The 19,063-nt window shown below is 38.1% G+C and overlaps 1 protein-coding gene across 16 annotated transcripts in view; it reads right to left on the bottom strand.

Moving 5' to 3' along the window:
• The window catches only part of LOC136828668 (FERM domain-containing protein 4A-like), a 730,015-nt gene that overhangs the window by 34,282 nt on the left and 676,670 nt on the right, over positions 1 to 19,063 (bottom strand). Inside the window, exon 1 of one of the 16 annotated variants that reach the window (XM_067086751.1) lies at positions 15,606 to 15,624. The exons of the other annotated variants lie outside the window; for them this stretch is intronic. Coding sequence (XP_066942852.1) covers positions 15,606 to 15,608 — 3 coding nt within the window. The 5' untranslated portion in view covers positions 15,609 to 15,624. Of the gene's footprint in view, positions 1 to 15,605; positions 15,625 to 19,063 lie in introns of those variants that run through there. 16 annotated transcript variants of the gene reach the window in all.

Raw genomic sequence — 19,063 nt, 5'->3', positions numbered from 1 at the left:
GTAGTCAATCTCAAGAAAATGACAGAAGAATTAGAGCTGTTCTAATTCATATCGGCAAGAGGAAAGCGTGGATTCCACAGTTAAATGTAGGACACAAGGATATGGTTAAAATGAAAAAGTTGGAAATGCATGAGAGTGGTGATGAGTGAGTCATAGTTCCATGTCCGGTGTTCCGTGGAGGAGGGTAGCCCCCACCCCTCCCGTTATGCTTCAATCCACACCACACGAGGTAAGTAAACTCTCGTCTCACTGAACTTTCCTTTCACATATCTTCTTGATTATTTGGCTACTATAAAACCATGTCAAAAGGCCGTGGCATACCTACACAACTTTCCGATCAACAAGTTTTATTACATTTCTTTTGTTGACTGTACACATTTTCAAAACATTCAAAAAGCTGTTTAATTATCTACATTCCTGATCATCAAAAGAAACACACGAGGAAGGAAAGAAGAGACAAGAAGGCTTTAGTTTTTTAGAGTTCGTGACCGTCCCCCCCTCCCTCTGTCTGTCTGTCTGTCTCTCTCTGTAACCAACAGACCGATACTTATCCACCTCCCGTCAGTTGTCCACTCTCATGTATACTATACACACAGACACACACACACACCAACTAGTATACACATATGTGGGTGTGTGTGTGCGTGCGCGCGCAAGATCCCATTCCCACAGATATACTCAACCTCAGGTAAATATTTTTCATGAATAAATTTCTTCACTACCTAAAAACTTTTACATCTTGTCTCGTATCTCCTTCCGCCATTAGGCTAATCAGCTGCTTCTCCGCACTTTTAGCAGTTATCAAACACCTGTTTAGTATCTAGCAGCTTCTATTCACATGTGAGTTTTACAACTTACTTCAATTTGCTTCTTATTCACACGATTCCGAAGATACTGTTAATATAAATCTTTCAATGTTTCAGTACAATATATATATATGCGATGCTTTTGTATAACCATTCGGTACAGCCAGGGACGACCTAAATCAGACTGATGCAGGTTGCGCTGTACAATCCGGTACTCTTCCGGTAGCCTGGAATTCCAACTGCGTGTTTTATACATGTAAATTTACACTTCCTCATTATATGGGCGTAAGTATGCGCGCATACACATACACACACGCGCGCGCGCGCGCACACACACACACACACACACACACACACACACACACACACATATATATATATATATATATATATATATATATATATATATATATATATATATATATATATATATATATATATATACAGTATATATGTGTGTGTTCTACATTGTTGCTGCACATTTATCTATTCACCTGCAACTCTTTTATCTTAGAGAAGGAGATCTGCGAAAACCTGGTCATTGTCATTTTATAGTATTTGCAAAAAAAAAAAAATCGTTATTCTCAATATGTAAGAATTACAACAAATGTGAATAACAACAAATGTGAGCAAAAGGCCATGTTAAAACGGAGGACAGGAGGTAAACCACCTGTATATCTGCACTTCCCCAGTAGACAAAGCTTTTTCAATAAAACTACTGATATCGTTACTTGCACTAAAAAGAGATTACGTGGAGAAGTTTCAAAACAAATTAAAAATCACATCAGCGAAGAATACATTTAGTTAAGGCCGTGAAAACTGTTTACATGGTAAGACTTTAGAAATGGCGAAGCCCTGAAACGGTAGAGCACAACAACAGCGTCAACATTACGGTAGACAGTAACTTCCGGCCAAAGGCCACCCACCGCCGACACCACCACAAATCACGACACTTGCAGCAAAGCCAACAACCCTCTCCTCCCTTGGATCATACACGAAGGGATTTGCTTCCTTCATTTCACGTTATATTTATTGTTTTCACATAATGCTGAAGATTTAAAAAAAAAAACTTTAATCCTAGATTTGATATTTCATCAAAATTTACTAAATACAGTACGCGATACTTGCCTTTACTTCTAAGATTTGTAACGAAACAAATATATTCACTAGTATATTTATTATATTTTTATACTTAAAGGAAAACCTAAGTAAAAAGGGCGCTGAATAAACAAGATATGTTCCAGCGCTTGACCTTATGGCCTCATAATCAATCAATAAATCTTCTGTACACCAAGTTAGGGCCAGCACTTGAGTTAATTTGTGATTTATTTAGAAAAAAGTTCATAATAATGAAGTAATGCCGAAGGTAGATGTATTTCACGTAACAGTGACACCAAAAAAGATGGTTGTCAACGAGTGCTCGATACGCACATCCCATTTCCCATAAAATATTCACAAAAAACGGAAAGTCAGAAGCATTTTCACACGATGGGCAAACATCGCAGTAATGTGGTCAAGCTCCGCCCGTCGCCACTACTCTGTTACGGTTAATGTGATAAGAACACCCTCATACTTTTTGTCAAAGAAAAATTATTATATATCGTGATAAACTTTTTCCTTTTAATCAAAGTATACCCACGTTCAAAAATGAATAATATGACACTAGAAAAACAGAGGGCGTCAACTTCTAGACCGCATATCTGAGGGAAAGGGTAGTTTTATGATTGAAGTGTGCTGCATTTTATGTTGTTATACTTAGCATGGCTCTGGGGGTGTGCGCGCGCGTTTGTATGTGTATGTAGAGGAACGCTTCAAAACGACAATGTGTAACGGCAACATATTGTGATAAAAGATAATCTTGACATTGTTCGAACAACAAACATTTGTGAAGGCTACACGGAGTCGAATTACGAAAGGTCTATGAAGCCACATTTATTCGGTAGCATTGGTGTAACCTAACCCTTCATGCTAATCGCAATCAGTTTTATTTATATAATTTTGAGCATCTAATGAATAATGAGCCTTACCGCTAGGATTGGGCAGAATCATTACTGCCTGACACAGGAAAGGCTTTGGTAAGTTTTTATTTTATTTCACACACACACACTCGTGTGTGTGTGGAATAAAAGAAAATTATCCTTTTATATATATATATATATATATATATATATATATATATATATATATATATATATATATATATATATATATATATATATATATATATATATATATATATATATATATATATATATATATATATATATATATATATATATATATATATATATATATATATATATATATATATATGCATGCTTGTTCAAAGGCTAAGCTTGAAATTTTCCCATGAGTTATAAATTTATGATAAACTGGAGAGAAACAGTGACCTTATGTTACGGCCCTAACCCTGACCCTTAAGTGAAAGTACAACTGTGAATGCGTTGCTGTACATGATAAACAATGGGTTCTTATCTAATAAATCGAGATACAAACTGAAGTCATACAAAAGTTGAGTCTTCCGTTTGCAAACTAACGAATAACCAGTATGAAGACAATGTAGAACAATAAAGGTATTTCTTTTATTCAGCCTCTCATTTTGTTCATATGGGCCCCACGGGGTGCTCTGTTGTGAATTTACTGTAAATCATCTGGTTGACTTTATTACGTATATACTGATACAGATAAACATAGAATTTTGGGCAAATGAAAATAACTGGAACCCACTGGATTTCATCTTTAATTATTTTTAAGTGACACCTTCTTTCCTGATGTTTGAGTGCACCAAGGCTCCTTATTCCCTCCTGTGTCCTCACAAAATATAGTAATTATTTAGCGAAAAGGGGTACAGATACGTTCTTGTTTTTTCTCCTTAAGAGGATCCAACTACAAACCATACAGCCGATAATCATGACATAGTCAAACATGATCGAAATATATTGATTTATCAAACGATAAAAATATATTTACAAATAAAGCAAGCTAATTGTAACTAACTGAACTATGAAATCCCAACTTACGAGCCAGACATAAGCTATTGTTTGGATACTGTTTGCCTTAGTTACTGAACTATGAAATCCCAACTTACGAGCCAGACATAAGCTATTGTTTGGAAACACGATAACTGTTTGCCAAAGAACGCACATGCGATATAATAAAAATGTGATAAGTTTTGCAGAAACTGCAACGCCCAGGACTGGATGAAGTTCATTACTATTTTAAAAGTAACTGTGGGTTAGGATTTTGACTAATTCGTGTATACTGGAAAGAAGGGAGAAGCTTAAGGTGGTTGAACGACCGCCAGAGCTCCTGACAAAAACTGTCCCCCAAAAAGGACTTGAAAGAATAAGCTCCCACCCTCGGCACTTCATGCATAATGACAAAACTGAGTGGAGCGGAAATTTAATTTCCTATGACACAGTAGTATATATCCTAAAAGACGGGAACCTAAGACAATGAAGCCTCATGTAACATGCAACAGACATTTCAAAGACGCTTGCAGGATTTCTCTGATGTTAAACCCATGAAATATTTACATAACTTATACTCTTTCCAAAACAAGAATCGTCTCATGTTAAAACCATCTAATCTGATCGTTATTTAAAAATTACATGCGTTCGCGAACGGCATCGCGTAATACATTCTAAGATTAATCATAACATGACAAAGGCTGACCATGATTTTTGCATCCATACATATTAATGCATCCCCAAACAACAGTCTCTCTCTCTCTCTCTCTCTCTCTCTCTCTCTCTCTCTCTCTCTCTCTCTCTCTCTCTCTCTCATCTCTCTCTCTCTCATAATCCTAATCTACCGCGTATTTCCTGTTTGTGGTACTTCAAGAACTCCATCCCAAAGAGAAACACAGCAAACGACTTTCCAACGACCGCGGAGATAACATCCAATACCAGCAGGTGATTAAAACGCCATAAAAGAGAAGGAAAGAACCGTCATGAGAATAAACCCTTTCGAAGGGTGAAAGGGACCTCTCCTCAATAATAGCAAAAATGCTAAAATAAATGGCCCGGCCAAGAGGGACAACGTCTGTGAATGAGGTGCATGTAGGGGATAAAGGGGCCTCATTGAAAGCAACACAAAAGAAAACAACGGCTTGAAAGAATGCATGCACAGTTCATGAAGCCCATGCAACCAGGCAAAAATAGTTAAGCATGAGAGGTTAACTGTTTAAGTTACAAGAACAATGGAAGCACGAAAAATGGAAACGGTGAATTACGTGCTTGTTGAAGGAAAAAAGGGCAAGAGAAAGTACCGGTATCGAACTTGTTACTCACCTCAACTCACTCTCTCTCTCTCTCTCTCTCTCTCTCTCTCTCTCTCTCTCTCTCTCTCTCTCTCTCTCATGTGCAAGCGCAAAAGCGCAGCAGTTATATTTGCTACGCTTCGACTATAACCTCAATAATTTATCCCTTCCACTACGTCGGTTCTTATCAGTGATAACATTCGTCTCCATCAGGCCTCTGTTCACCTCCCCCTGCGAACCTTCACCGGACAAAAACGAACACCTATGACAACCAATTGAATAAAGGATTCCACTACCACACACAAAAGAGGCAACAACAGTTAAATCTAATAATGCAATGGAGAGATGGGCGAATGTGTGAAAGCCTGTGCAAGTACAGCAAAACCGGTATATCCGTTGTAGAAGGGATTAATTATTCAAATCGCCCAACATTTCACTACATACGCACTGAGTGACGCCACTTTAATAAGTAAAAAACTTGAATCACCCACCGTGCATAAACGGCACACGGTAACGCCGATAAATCAGTTCATCAGAGAACAACATATTATTATGTATCAAAACTATTAAAACGATATTGTGAATGGACACGACAAACAAATAACACAAGCGGTTTACTGCAAGATGTTTCACTAAATGTCAGTAGAACTGTGCAGGATTAACACACCCCCTACACCGTTGACCTGATTTGCAAATCTGAGCGAAACGCTGGGTATCGCTCTTATTTGGATAGGTTACAGCATCGGTATGGGAGATGTCATCGACACGTAAAAAGAGTTTTGAGCCCATCCATGGGCAATGACGTACCACTACCCATATGGAAATCTGTCATCCGATGAGGCACAACGCACAATCTCCTACGCATAAAAAGGCTGATTCGATATTACACTGAAATCATTAATTTACCATTACAGTTGACTTACTTAAATGCAGGTACAACGAAGACTAAGTTCGATGTGACAGATCTCTGAAATCACTCTCATATAATTCAAGTTACTTTATTATATTGCTGATAAGGAAATTCACATATGAAAAAAAATGATAAATGCTAAATGTTAATGATATTTTGACAAATCATCCCTCACGTACAATAAGAAAAACCACTATCACTCACGTTACCTGTATCAAATCCTTCCTCACCTCAACAAACCTCAAGGCAGTTCATCAGTCATCATGAGGAAGGCCTTTGAAAACCATCTGATCGAATGCCTTCCCATCTTCTAACTACGGCGGCATAAGTACGCATTTTACCCTTCATTTGCTCGTGCCGAAGTGTCGTATGGTCTTGGGTGAACTTTAGAACGCTGCCGGTTGTTTTGCACAAATAAAGTACATAGATCCCCAAAGTTCTTTTTTTTTTTTTGGTAATTGACTGGTCAAATGGTACAGTAGATCACAAGCCTGAACATTTTTTAGCTCCCGCCTCTACTCTTGACCGTTTTTGAGAACGATTTTTGCAGTTTACCTTTCAATATTTTCCTCAAGTTACAAAGATTACTTTCCTCTCCTTTAATTAAAGTTGATTACACTGTTCGCTAGCAATCACTTTCCTATCATTTCACGTGTATGCTATTTACATTAAGATATAAAAGGTATTGAGGCAATACTATTCATTAAGTGTTCTTAAGGTGTAGTTTAATTTATTAGTTTGATTAAACAACCCTTTCACATATAGTCTGTACGCTAAGAATTCCTCAGAAAAAATCTCTCCTCCACTCGTAAACCCACCCCAAAGGAATGAAGAAAATATGAAAGTAAAAAAAAAAAGAGAGAATAAAAACACAGTCCGACCTATCAAGAAGAAAACGTGCACTTACTATTTAAGATTCGGTGTCAACTGCATAGCGCTTAGTTCTCACACGACGTCAAGAGAATCTAAAGAATTACTTTGCTGCACCAGCACTGTTCTTTACGAGAAAGAGCTGGGACACGAAGGCGTAAAATCGTTTATCTTCAAGCTCGGGGGAAATGAGGTCTTTTGTTAACCTAGACTACTTCAAGAAACATTTTGTGAAGTAAAAAAGAATTAAAGGGCAAGAAATAAAGATAGGACTATGTAAAAAGGTTAACAGAGTAGGCGGCCGTATGGATACATATATCCCTATGCTCACCAAGGAGGTTTGTCATCTATTTTCATAGAACAGTAAGACGTTTGTAAGGAAGGCCCTGAAAAGGAAAGCCTTCACATCAGGAAAGTATGAGATTGCTGTATGATCAAGATGAGTGGCACAGTGGGTGTGTGAAGCGAGAATCAACAAGCTGCCTATAAGACTGCTGAATTGACAACTATAGACGCTCATGCTGTGTTAGATTTCTCCACAGGAGGTTCATAGTAGGTCTGGTGCCTCTATCTGCCTCTTTTGTATAATTCTGTATGCAGAAGAATAAATAAACATCTATCTGTCTTGAATAAAAAAAAAAAACATTATTACTGAAAAACAATGAGGGGTGGGAGTAGGGGATATTGTAAACATTCAAAGGGTACAAACAAACAACTCCTGAACGTCTTTTTGAAACCCAAGAGCGCGCGCGAAAGCGAATGTAAGCTCTTACATTTCTTTGCAGAAGTTAGCACCGCTAAGAGAAAAAAAGGACACCATCCTACATTTTGGCGATCCATTTCTGAACTATGTATAATACCAACTAATGAATCACTTCCCTGAGGTGGTTATCAAAATCACAAGCTCAAACCATCATACATTATCCCTATCTTCCTTGTGGAGTACAGGGTCGGAGAGGGTGGTAAAATCTGAGTGGTAATCAAACGAGGAAAGGTGCTGGGATGGTTGGCGTCAGACCAGGCACAAACATCCACATACAAAACATTATCCTTTCCTAAGGAACAATGTTCCAATTTCAAGAGAGAATTCGCTCTGAACTGAAGATATTCAACAAGCTCTCACTGAAACAAATCCTTTGCTAAAAGAGCGAACCGAAGAAAGGTAATGGATGAAAGATTCATGCGTAAATAATCCAGATCTTGTGTAAGTTTTTAGTCTTGGTTTATGTTCTAAAACCGTTACCACGTATCCAAGCGAACGTAAGATCTGATGGTTGATAATCTGTTTTGTAAAGGAATGTTACCTTTCCGCCTCATAGGCCTTATCAAGTCTTCGTTTCATGTAAAATAATTTTCTTTCTGAAAGCAGATTCTTGTCCGTGTCAGCCAGGACGCATAACCAAGTCTATAATCCTGTGTATAGACTCTTACTGAATATAAGAGAGAGTACGCTACAAACTGAAAAAAGGTAAAGTTTGTGAGAACTCTGGAGGAATTCCTGGCCTTCACATTTTGGGTTATTTGCTCTCCCTGCCATTAATGTCAAAGAGCAACAAAAGGTTTCAAACTCTGTGAAGTGTCTAGCAAATATCAGGGAGAACCGGACTTGTAGTTAGCAACTAAAACTGAAGGACTAGAGGAGAGCGACACGATTTCACTTTCGCTCCAGAATGTTATTGCGATTCAGAGTTCTCGTATTTTGGCTTCCCTTAAAAATCAACATGTCAGTTCATTTCATTGTAAGAGCCGGTTATTATTTAGACAACGAAAAGGGTTTTAATTTCTATACACGGGCTGACATGTTCTTCATTTCCCCATAGGTTTCATATGACACGCGGATTATCGTTTAATTCACGAGTACATTTCGAGACAAAAATAAGCTGTGAGAGCTATAATACATCAATTTCACCGACTCTCACATTCGTTTCCATCATTCTGTGCGTGTGACTGATTGCAGCAAGAACTATCGCAAATTCTCTCTCTCTCTCTCTGAGAATGTATTTTGTCCAGAAAACAGAGAGGGCCAACCAAGCGCAAAGAGTAAAGGTGTCATTGCGCAAGAAATGAGGAAACGGTTTGCTCCCCAAAAGATTGTATATAAGAAACAACCACTATGGTTCTTTTGTGCTATTCGAATTCCAGGACGAGTTTAGTGTATGAGAGCTATCATTGCGGGCAAACAATGAACCCTGTATAGAAAACCCTTGTCTTTCCATAAAGCTAACCCATGAATTAGTCCTTATTACAAATGTGAGAGACAATATCGGTGCTATCCGAACCCAACCTCCAAAAATATATACATCGAAAAGAAAGAAACTGCCTTGGGAAAAGATTCGCCATTACAGCAAATAACACCCACGGCTTCGAAATCTCTCTCATTGTCACTTTCTTCTACTGTATTTCCGGTGGTGCAGTATGAGGGAGAAGAAAAAAGCAGTAGTGTACGGACGGTTTCCTTCTAAAACCATCTTCAGCTGAAATCACTCAAGCGATGTTTCTTAAGTGTTCGTGAGAGGTGATTACCTTAAATAATCAGAACTGGTACTAATTCCACACCCATAAATTATTCTAAATTGTGAAAAGCACGAAATATCAAAATCAAAGTGTAAGAGTTAATTAATTTGACATGTATGATATAAATATGAGACGAAGAGAGCATATTTTGTATGAGAGAGAGAGAGACACACACACACACACACACACCGCGTTCATTTCATGTCAGGGAACCGCTATGCCAATATGCCCAAGTGATAATTATGAATCAACGACGTTCTCACCATACTGATTAGTACATCCTGCTTTCTAAATGGATTAAGAGATAATTCATAAAAATCATATTTAGTGAAGTACTTGCAACAGTTACAGGATATACAGACATGTAGTCGTCTATGCACTTACTCTGTACTTTGAAATACACTATTTCTTATCAAATACCGCTATATTTGAAACATGCAATGTTAGGTACTTTGATCACAATTACTTCTGGTTGCATTTTCACCATTAAAACATGGAATTTCCGCATTTGTACAAATAATACTAAAACCATACACACAGTTTGAACACTGTATCATTTGTTTGAGTCGCTGAGAGTTTTCTTCATTTTGTCTGTAAGTATACAAAACCGTGACCTTATGAAGATGTTCTTTTCCAATCAGAAAGCTTAACTGCCCAAATCTCTCTCCACAGACTTTTCTCAAAAGTGGTTATGATCTGTACTTATCGTTTGTTTATGATTTCAGCTAAGAACTCGTGCAACTCAAGGACCAACTTGAAACAACCATGCCCATTTTAAGGGCATATTTGGAAGAGACGAAGACAAACTATTAAGTTGGAATTTTCAGAAACAGGCAGGATAAAGTCTGGCGCCCATTTTCTCAGACACATGGTGTTACTTGAATTTACAAATAGAGTTACAGAAGCCATGAAGTGAAAAGTCATCAAACAGAACCACGCAAAAAATTCTACGCCAGTACAGGTCTTCATTTAAACGCGTATATATACATAAAACATACACACACACACAATAAAATGTGTGTGTATTGTGTATATATACGTGTTTAATTGAAGACCTGTACTGGCGTAGAATTTTTTGTGGCTCTGTTTGATGACTTTTCACTTCATGGCTTCTGTAACTCTATTTGTAAATTCAAGTAACACCATTTGAAGCATTGTGTGTCTGAGAAAGTGGGCGCCAGACGTTATCCTGCCTGTTTCTGAAAATTCTAACTTAATAGTTTGTCTTCGTCTCTTCCAAATATGCCCTTAAAATGGGCATGGCTGTTTCAAGTTGGTCCTTGAGTTGCACGAATTCTTAGCTGAAATCATAAACAAACGATAAGTACAGATCATAACCACTTTTGAGAAAAGTCTGTGGAGAGAGATTTGGGCAGTTAAGCTTTCTGATTGGAAAAGAACATCTTCACAAGGTCGCGGTTTTGTATACTTACAGAAAAAATGAAGAAAACTCTCAGCGACTCAAACAAATGATATCGTGTTCAGACCATGTGTATGGTTTCAGCATTATCTGTACAAATGCGGATATTCCATGTTTTAATGGTGAAAATGCAACCAGAAGTAATTGTGATCAAAGCACCTACCATTGCATGTTTCAAACATAGCGGTATTTGATAAGAAATCAAGTTTATTTCAAAGTACAGGGTAAGTGCATAGACAATTACGTCTGTATATCCTGTAACTGTTGCAAGTATTTCACTAAATTTGATTTTTATGAATTATCTCTTAATCCATTCAGAAAGCAGGATGTACTAATCAGTATGGTGAGAACGTTGATTCATAATTATCACTTGGGCATATTGGCTTAGCAATTCCCTGACTTAAAATGAACGCGATCTCTCTCTCTCTCTCTTACAAAAATATGCTCTCTTCGTCTCATATTTATATCATACATGTCAAATTAATTAACTCTTACACTTTGATTTTGATATTTCGTGCTTTTCACAAATTAAAATAATTTATGGGAGTGGAAATAATATATACTGTATATATATATATATATATTATATATATATATAATATATATATACTCTCTTTTTTGCAATACAAGGTATGAGAGTGCAAACAACATGGTCCCCGCTGTTTGATGACACACCATATACATAAGAGCAGCACAAATGCGATATTCCTCTGGTATTCAACAGAAAAAATAAGGCTTAACTGCTATTGGTCTCTAGAGAAAAGGTCCATTTCCCTTTTAGGGGGAATTTCCTACCACCAAGGGGTTCATAACCCTTTACTAAGTGCTCCCCTGCTTCAAATACCCAAATCCACTGGTAATTCCTAGAGCAGCACTGCTCAACGCTGTACCGTGCTAACAGTTCATAATAAATAGAATGACTTGATGTAAGACATGGGTTTAGAAACGAAGGGCCTAAACATATAGGAAGCATGAAAGTGTTTGCGAGATAAGTGGTATATAATGCAGTATGTGTATGAAGGTTCGAAGCACAGTTGACGAGCCTTCAATGTTGGTGTATTAAACTGCTAATATAAAAGTTTTCTGAAGAGGGAAGAAATCCATGATTCGGTATTTAAAATATGAACGTGGCGATAACAATTGTTTTTTAGTTTGAAGCCACCCATCTTAAGGAAACTCATATATATATATATATATATATATATATATATATATATATATATATATATATATATATATATATATATATATATATATATAATGGTACAGAAGAAGCAAACTTTGGGAGGTCGAGTTGCCAAATGTATCGCGACGTATAAACTGGGTTGAAGGGACTTTTTTCTCCTCTCCTAAGCACATGAGTCTGCAGAACGCGTACGTGGTGACTCCCTCCCGTCACTCCAAACGGTTTTTGCTGCCTTTGTGATGGCTGTCCTTCGATGAGGTTCTCAAACGAGACGACGTTGAGCCAGAACTTCGCTGACCCTTTTTACATAAAAGCAATGCACGTGGTAGAGACGGATGTCTTCTAGAATGTGTTGTTAATAACATGGTTACAATTAATGAAAAAAATCGTGCTAACGAACAAAACACCGAAACGGTTCATTATTTGAGACACGGCGATGACAATAAAGAAAAAAACTCGTTTTCAGACGGTGTACATTCATAAATGCACAAACCTAATCAACGTATGCAACAGCAGTCTGTTGTTTCGAAACTTAATACTTTGACTAGTACATCGTTATTACTTTGATACTGTATTTTATTTAACTAATTTACTCACGGAATGAGGTGCTTGACGGAGTTGCCTGATAATAATCTTCCTGTTTGATGCAGACACACAGGTGGCCTTTATCGGCTATCTTTACAGTCGGTTGTCCTGTGTGTGTGTGTGTGTGTGTGTGTGTGTGTGTGTGTGTGTGTGTGTGTGTGTGAGTAGAGAGAGAGAGAGAGAGAGAGAGAGAGAGAGAGAGAGAGAGAGAGAGAGAGAGAGATGAGATGGGGGGTGCTGTTCCTGGAATAGTTCCCGTGTGCTCGTGTATGAAAGTAAAGACCTTAAACTATAAACGATCGCTACCGATTCTGAGAAATTTAAAGAATATCTCTCTCTCTCTCTCTCTCTCTCTCTCTCTCTCTCTCTCTCTCTCTCTCTCTCTCTCTCTCTCTCTCTCTCTCATAGATGCAAATATTGTATTCACAAGGCTGACATCACTGTTTGCCATGCGTCTTTCGGTGCTTATCACAGTACTGTAGATATAACGCCATCGAGGATAGAAGAATGATGGCAGCTTTATTACATAATGTAACTAGAATAAGTCATTTCAGCCGACACACATCAGTTCATATAACCCTTGCTTCATAAAAAGAAAACAAATAGTTATATGTTAAAACAAATCCCTTGTGACACAGTTGATACTTTTCATCAATTTCGATTTCAGAAGGAGAGAGAGAGAGAGAGAGAGAGAGAGAGAGAGAGAGAGAGAGAGAGAGAGAGAGAGAGAGAACGGATGAATAAGTGGGGAGGGGAACACGGGGAGGGGGAACTTAGTGGGTATCAAATGGAAGAGCTCAGTACAACAGGTGACTCGGGGGTCCAGCAATGTCCGGTGAACATACCCTGAGGGAGAATGAGTATTATCATGCCCAGACCTACTCCCGGCAAAGCCAACTAAAAGTCTCTCTCTCTCTCTCTCTCTCTCTCTCTCTCTGTGCCAAGGAACAGGATAACCCTAGGGGTATTTTGGCCATTCTTAAACTTCTAGAATAGACGACCCTTGTCACGGGTACAATACATTAATCTTTAAAATTATTTTAGTAAATCATTAAGTTGCAAGTAGGAGACTTTCAAAGAAAGCGCTGAACAAACAGATTATATTCTTTTCCCTGGCATACGACCAAAAAGGCTTAAAATCATCTCAAGTAGGTATTTCCTCTCTGGTAATTCTTTTCTTAAAACTCTTCTTTCGCTCCATAGAGAGAGAGAGAGAGAGAGAGAGAGAGAGAGAGAGAGAGAGAGAGAGAGAGAGAGAGAGAGAATTATATTCGTACACAGATATTACTGGCGTTCAATTTAGTTCAAAAATACAATGCGGCAACAGAATCTGTCCCAAAGGAAATATTACTTGAAAATTGAATGTAACTGATACAGCAGAAGCAAACATTTTCCATTAACAACGAGGACTTCATTTTCAAATTAAGAAAAATTTATCGCGATGAAGCTATATTTAACAGACCTAAAAGTCATACGACTTTCATTTTCATTGATGTTAGATTTCAGCGGTCTTCGATGAAGAGGAATTTTCAGGAGAATAACAAGTGCAATGTTGTGCGCTGATTAACGAACACAGTGACGTGTAAACGAAAAATTAACCAGTCCAAAAGCATACTTGTGTACCCACGGAATTCACGGAGACTAAACATTCTCTGTAGTCTTCAAACATTCTGTATAGCAATTAACGCAAACATACAATGACTCCTGTGGGAACCTAAAGTTCAGCAACGAATTAATTACACGAATGGCCTCGCATCGACAATGGCTAAGTGACCTTTAAACAGCCCATCAAGAAGTAAAATTTAACAGTTTAATTATCTGGAGGAAGCAACAAAAACCAGGTCACATCCTAAGGCGTTTAATGACCGTAATGAAAAATTTAGCAATATCCTTGGCTTTCAAATGGATAACTTTTCTACTCAGAACCAAATGAATAAAACTCTACAGCAACTTACTAGTAAATTTAGTCTTAAAAAGCTGAACTACAATAACAATGCATGGACAATCCTTCACATTCTCTTGTTAAGACTCCAAATCTACAGCAAACCACACAGCCCCGTTATGGCACGGCCCAGCTGATAAACTGGACAGAAATTCAAGAGAAACTCATTACGTGAAGAATAAACGACTCGACAAGCATAATTCATATTCAACAGAAAAATATACATAAATCTTCCGCATTGGCTCAATCATTTTTTCAAATGAAAGAACTCGAACAAGCAACCAAGAATGACTGATGTTTCCTTGCCCACAGTGTGTTATTGCACCCACGCGCTACTTTCTTACAGTCGTAAAGTTGGGTTATTTACATTTATAATGGATAAAAGAGGCCTTCAGATTCCCCACACTGTTATAGCAACATTAACAGGGACCGTAAGAAAACCTGAAGATACGGAAGCCTTGCATGGCATAAGGAGGATGAAGTGGAGATTTGGCCAATCCTTGTGGTCTGTCCCCTGCATCATTTGTTCTCGCTTTTCATAAGAGTGGAGATCTCATCTTGTCGTATTCTATTCCATTGTAAAATTGGCTTTACTAATTCACAATCATAATACTTCAATTATCAGCCTGAATGTATGTTTGACTAAGAAGCAGCGAGAATAAAACTTTCTGCAAGTCTTTTCGCGGTGATGAGGTCCATCATCCCTGGGAAGGTGAATATACCTGTTACTAACTAGAGACGCGCTGTCTGGGGAGCATCCCACGCGCTCCCAAAAACCGGTCTTACTACGCCCCCTCCCCCACCGCACACAAACATACGTATACACGCTGTATTCGAATTTCCCAGGAGGAGAAGCACGGAGAGGACGGGAAAAGGTGGGGGGGGGTTGTGGTGGGGGGAATTATGACGCCTCATGAGGCTACGTGGACCAGCGGTTGGTGGAGCAAAATTACACTGCAGCAACAAATATGTTCACCATCACATATATGTAATCTTTTTTTCCGAGAAATGGTTTGTACTTTTTGTTTGTGCTATTCACTTTCAAGACAAACCTAAGTTTTAAAAACTGGAGACATTACCGTGCAAACTACACACGCATTTATTTTCTTACCATTTCTATAAACAGTACACAGCATCCCACCTCCAATCATCAGTAAGCTCTGAAAAAAAAGTTGATTCCTATTTCATCTTTCATTTTGAAACACTTGCAGAGAAAGATTGAGACAGACCTTCCTTTACCTTCGGGCAAATCCAGTTTTCATGACTAAAATTTTCGAGCAATAATGCAAAACATATAACTGTATAGTAATTACATCCTGCGCACCTCTGAAGTATTTACACAATACTCTAAGTCTTTGGCAAGAAACTTTACCTTTTATCATGAAAATCGTTTCCTATCAGGTAACGCCTGCAATATTTAAAAAACAATATTGTAAAAATGGAAAAGATATGAACACCCCTTAACGCAGGCTAAGTTATCACAGTTCATAAACTCATTGTTATACATATTACTTCTCAAGAAGGACATTTTGTTGTATGTGTGTGTGTGTGTGTGTGTAATTACTCTAAAAGAAAAAGTAAATATCAACATAATTAAGCATTTGAATATATCGAAAAACACAAGTCTGTGTGTAGATGGGGCAAAACCTTCTTCAAGCACACAATGGAAACAATTACTTCGAAGGAAATTCGAAACGAAATGGAAGATAATATCTACTGTATTTCATTAAAGAGATGAGATGGCCAAGGCGTTTCCGGGCAGGTGACGTTATTCCTCTTGCCGCTAAAACGGACAGCTGTTGCTTCTTCGACACCGACTGAGTTCCTGTCTCACGCACTTGAATAAGACTGTAACCGCTGAAGTGAGTCACATTGAGCCAAAATTTCTGTAATGGAGTTTTTTTTTTCTGTGCGTTAATCGTGTATTCTGTTGCAGGCTTATACTCAATAAGTTTAGAAATTAACGTGAAGTTTTTACGTTTAAATATGTAACATCATTAACGGTATTAAATACGTGTAAGAAACTGCACCGGGAAGTCAATATCCTTCTTGCTTGGACTTATATGAAAAAATAGAGTTGCATCTGAGCCCAACGTTGAAATTTTACTAATCCATACAAGTGTATGTAAAATGCACGCGACTAAATAACACATCGGAAAAACATTAATCATGGACATTATGCGCGGTGAGAGAGAGAGAGAGAGAGAGAGAGAGAGAGAGAGAGAGAGAGAGAGAGAGAGAGAGAGAGAGAGAGAGTCATTACTCTCCTTTTCATTACTGTCACGGCAGTAATCGTCCATCGTTTGTCGCATGAACCCAGAGGAATCTGTCAATGTCTCGCCAACAAACTCACTCACAAACGCCTATACACTAACGGTGTGGTCAAGTCTTGGTCATAATCAAGGTCTAGAAGCATCATTCTGATTATTCGCCCTCTCATTCTGTTTAGTTGAATCCACTGACACTGTGCTTGGCAAGTGAATATTATTACTCATTTTAGCTTCAAAAAATACAGTTATCAAACGTTAGGATATCCTCACTTCAAGCAATTCCGAGGGTATTGTTGCTCTGGTACTAATTATGAAAATTCCTTAGTCAAGAAGTCGTCTCGCCGATTCTCAAGTTGCTTTGCTTCACAATGTTAATATTTGTTTCGTAATGAATTTCAATTTTACTTTCGTACAACCGCGTGGTATTTCATTAGTCTGTTAAGACTGTTAATCAATAACATTACTGTAACAAAGAGAGGGGCTTTGAGGTAGTACATAAAAAACATAAGATTAAATATTGATACTCTAGGCAATTCTCCGTGGTTTGCTCTCACTCACATGGTGATGATCAGCATCATACTTGAATCTCCTCAGAAAACTTTTCAACTTTATCCAGGTCTTAAAATTTGAGAGAGAGAGAGAGAGAGAGAGAGAGAGAGAGAGAGAGGCTAAGGGGGAATGGAAAGAAGGCTATATTAGCTCCGCCGCCATCACCATCCATCATGGAAATATTTCCCATTCAAAGGACACGTCTCCTGAAAGAGGCAAGAGGGAGGGAAAAAGAGACTGAACAAGGAATTCGGAGGAGGAAAACTCAAAGGCTAAAAAAAACGGGTGGGGGGGGAGATAGGATACCAAGGAACACAAACAGCACAGACAGACATCTCTTCGGGAAAGGGGGGAGGAGGAGGAGGAGGGGTTTACGACCTTTGCCTTTCGTGAGAGAAAGAAAAAGTTAAATGTAAAAGGAATAAAAAAAAGAGGCTCGAGGGGTTTCATAACGAGGTGTGATTTATCACCAATTGAGTCAGAATGAATGAAGAATGGTATTTCCCGGCCGGCTCTTTCCCCCCAGCTGGGGAAGATTTTTTAATGGTCCTTATTTACGTCGACTTGAGCGATGATGAGGAAATTCTGCGGGCAATTATTTTGATCATTTCATTTATACCTTTCCATTCCATATGCCAAGACGACTGTCCATTTAACAGTACTTAGGGTCTGTTTCCAGCGTTGACCATTTAAACCTGAATACCATCTATGCGGAAAACGAAAACCTGACATTCCTCAAAAAAATAAATCTGAGCTCTAATTTGGAAAATATTACGATTCGACGTACTGCATCTTATATACGCTTGCATAACAAGTCCGAATAATACAAAAAATATCCAAGAACATGAAAACGAAGGGAGAGAAACTGATTTTCTTTACAGAATGAAAATAAATTTTAATTTGCGCTCCATCTTAGTCTATTTTTTTCTTCTATCGTTATGACAAAGGGGTTACAATCTGAGGGCAGGTCGGTCATTTTCTTAATCTTTATCGCCGGCAATAATCACTTCTCGACGTCATTTGCATATGAAATAAAAGGTTAATTCCATCCAGAGGGTGAGGAAGTAGACCTATCAAAATATGTTAGGCCTAAATTACAATTCATATAATAAGACCCTCCCCCTCATAAACCTGTCACGCACTACATAATCAACCCCATAAAGATGTCCTTTGCATAATGAGGGTTCTGGAATCCTTATATTTAATGACGGCTGAATTCCACCAACAAATTTGCTCACAAATATCAAGACAATTTTTTAACTTAAGTAAAAAAAAATTGAAAAAAGAAAACCGCTAAACATAAGCAAAATGAATTTGGCAAAGAGATCATGATGATGATACGGCATAACCGTCCGACCCACCACCTGACAGAAGTACAATAATGAGGGCCCCGCTTAGATACCCATGTAGGCCTGTTATTTCCCGCGTGGACAATAGGCAACCTTCCAAAACTTAAAGACCGGTTTTCCATTAATCTAGTTCACGGACACTATTACTATCCCCTTACCATTTAAGCCTACTTCCAACATCTTGACCCGTCGTCCAACCGCATTCAAGTCCGATATAACGGAATTAGGTGCCGTATGAATACACGCACGGGCTAAAGCTAATTTCTTTAATTTCTTATCGCAAAAGAAAAACCACATTATTACGTCAAATACTTTCTTCGGTGGTCTACTACACTAACGTTTCTTACGCTTACTCATCTTCAGTACATAGTTTCCACCGCCTTCTAAGTTGTAGACTCGAT

This window comes from Macrobrachium rosenbergii, chromosome 43 (genome assembly GCF_040412425.1).
Source record: "Macrobrachium rosenbergii isolate ZJJX-2024 chromosome 43, ASM4041242v1, whole genome shotgun sequence".
NCBI classification, from domain to species: Eukaryota; Metazoa; Arthropoda; class Malacostraca; order Decapoda; family Palaemonidae; genus Macrobrachium; species Macrobrachium rosenbergii.
This window is presented reverse-complemented; position numbering and strand designations above follow the sequence as displayed.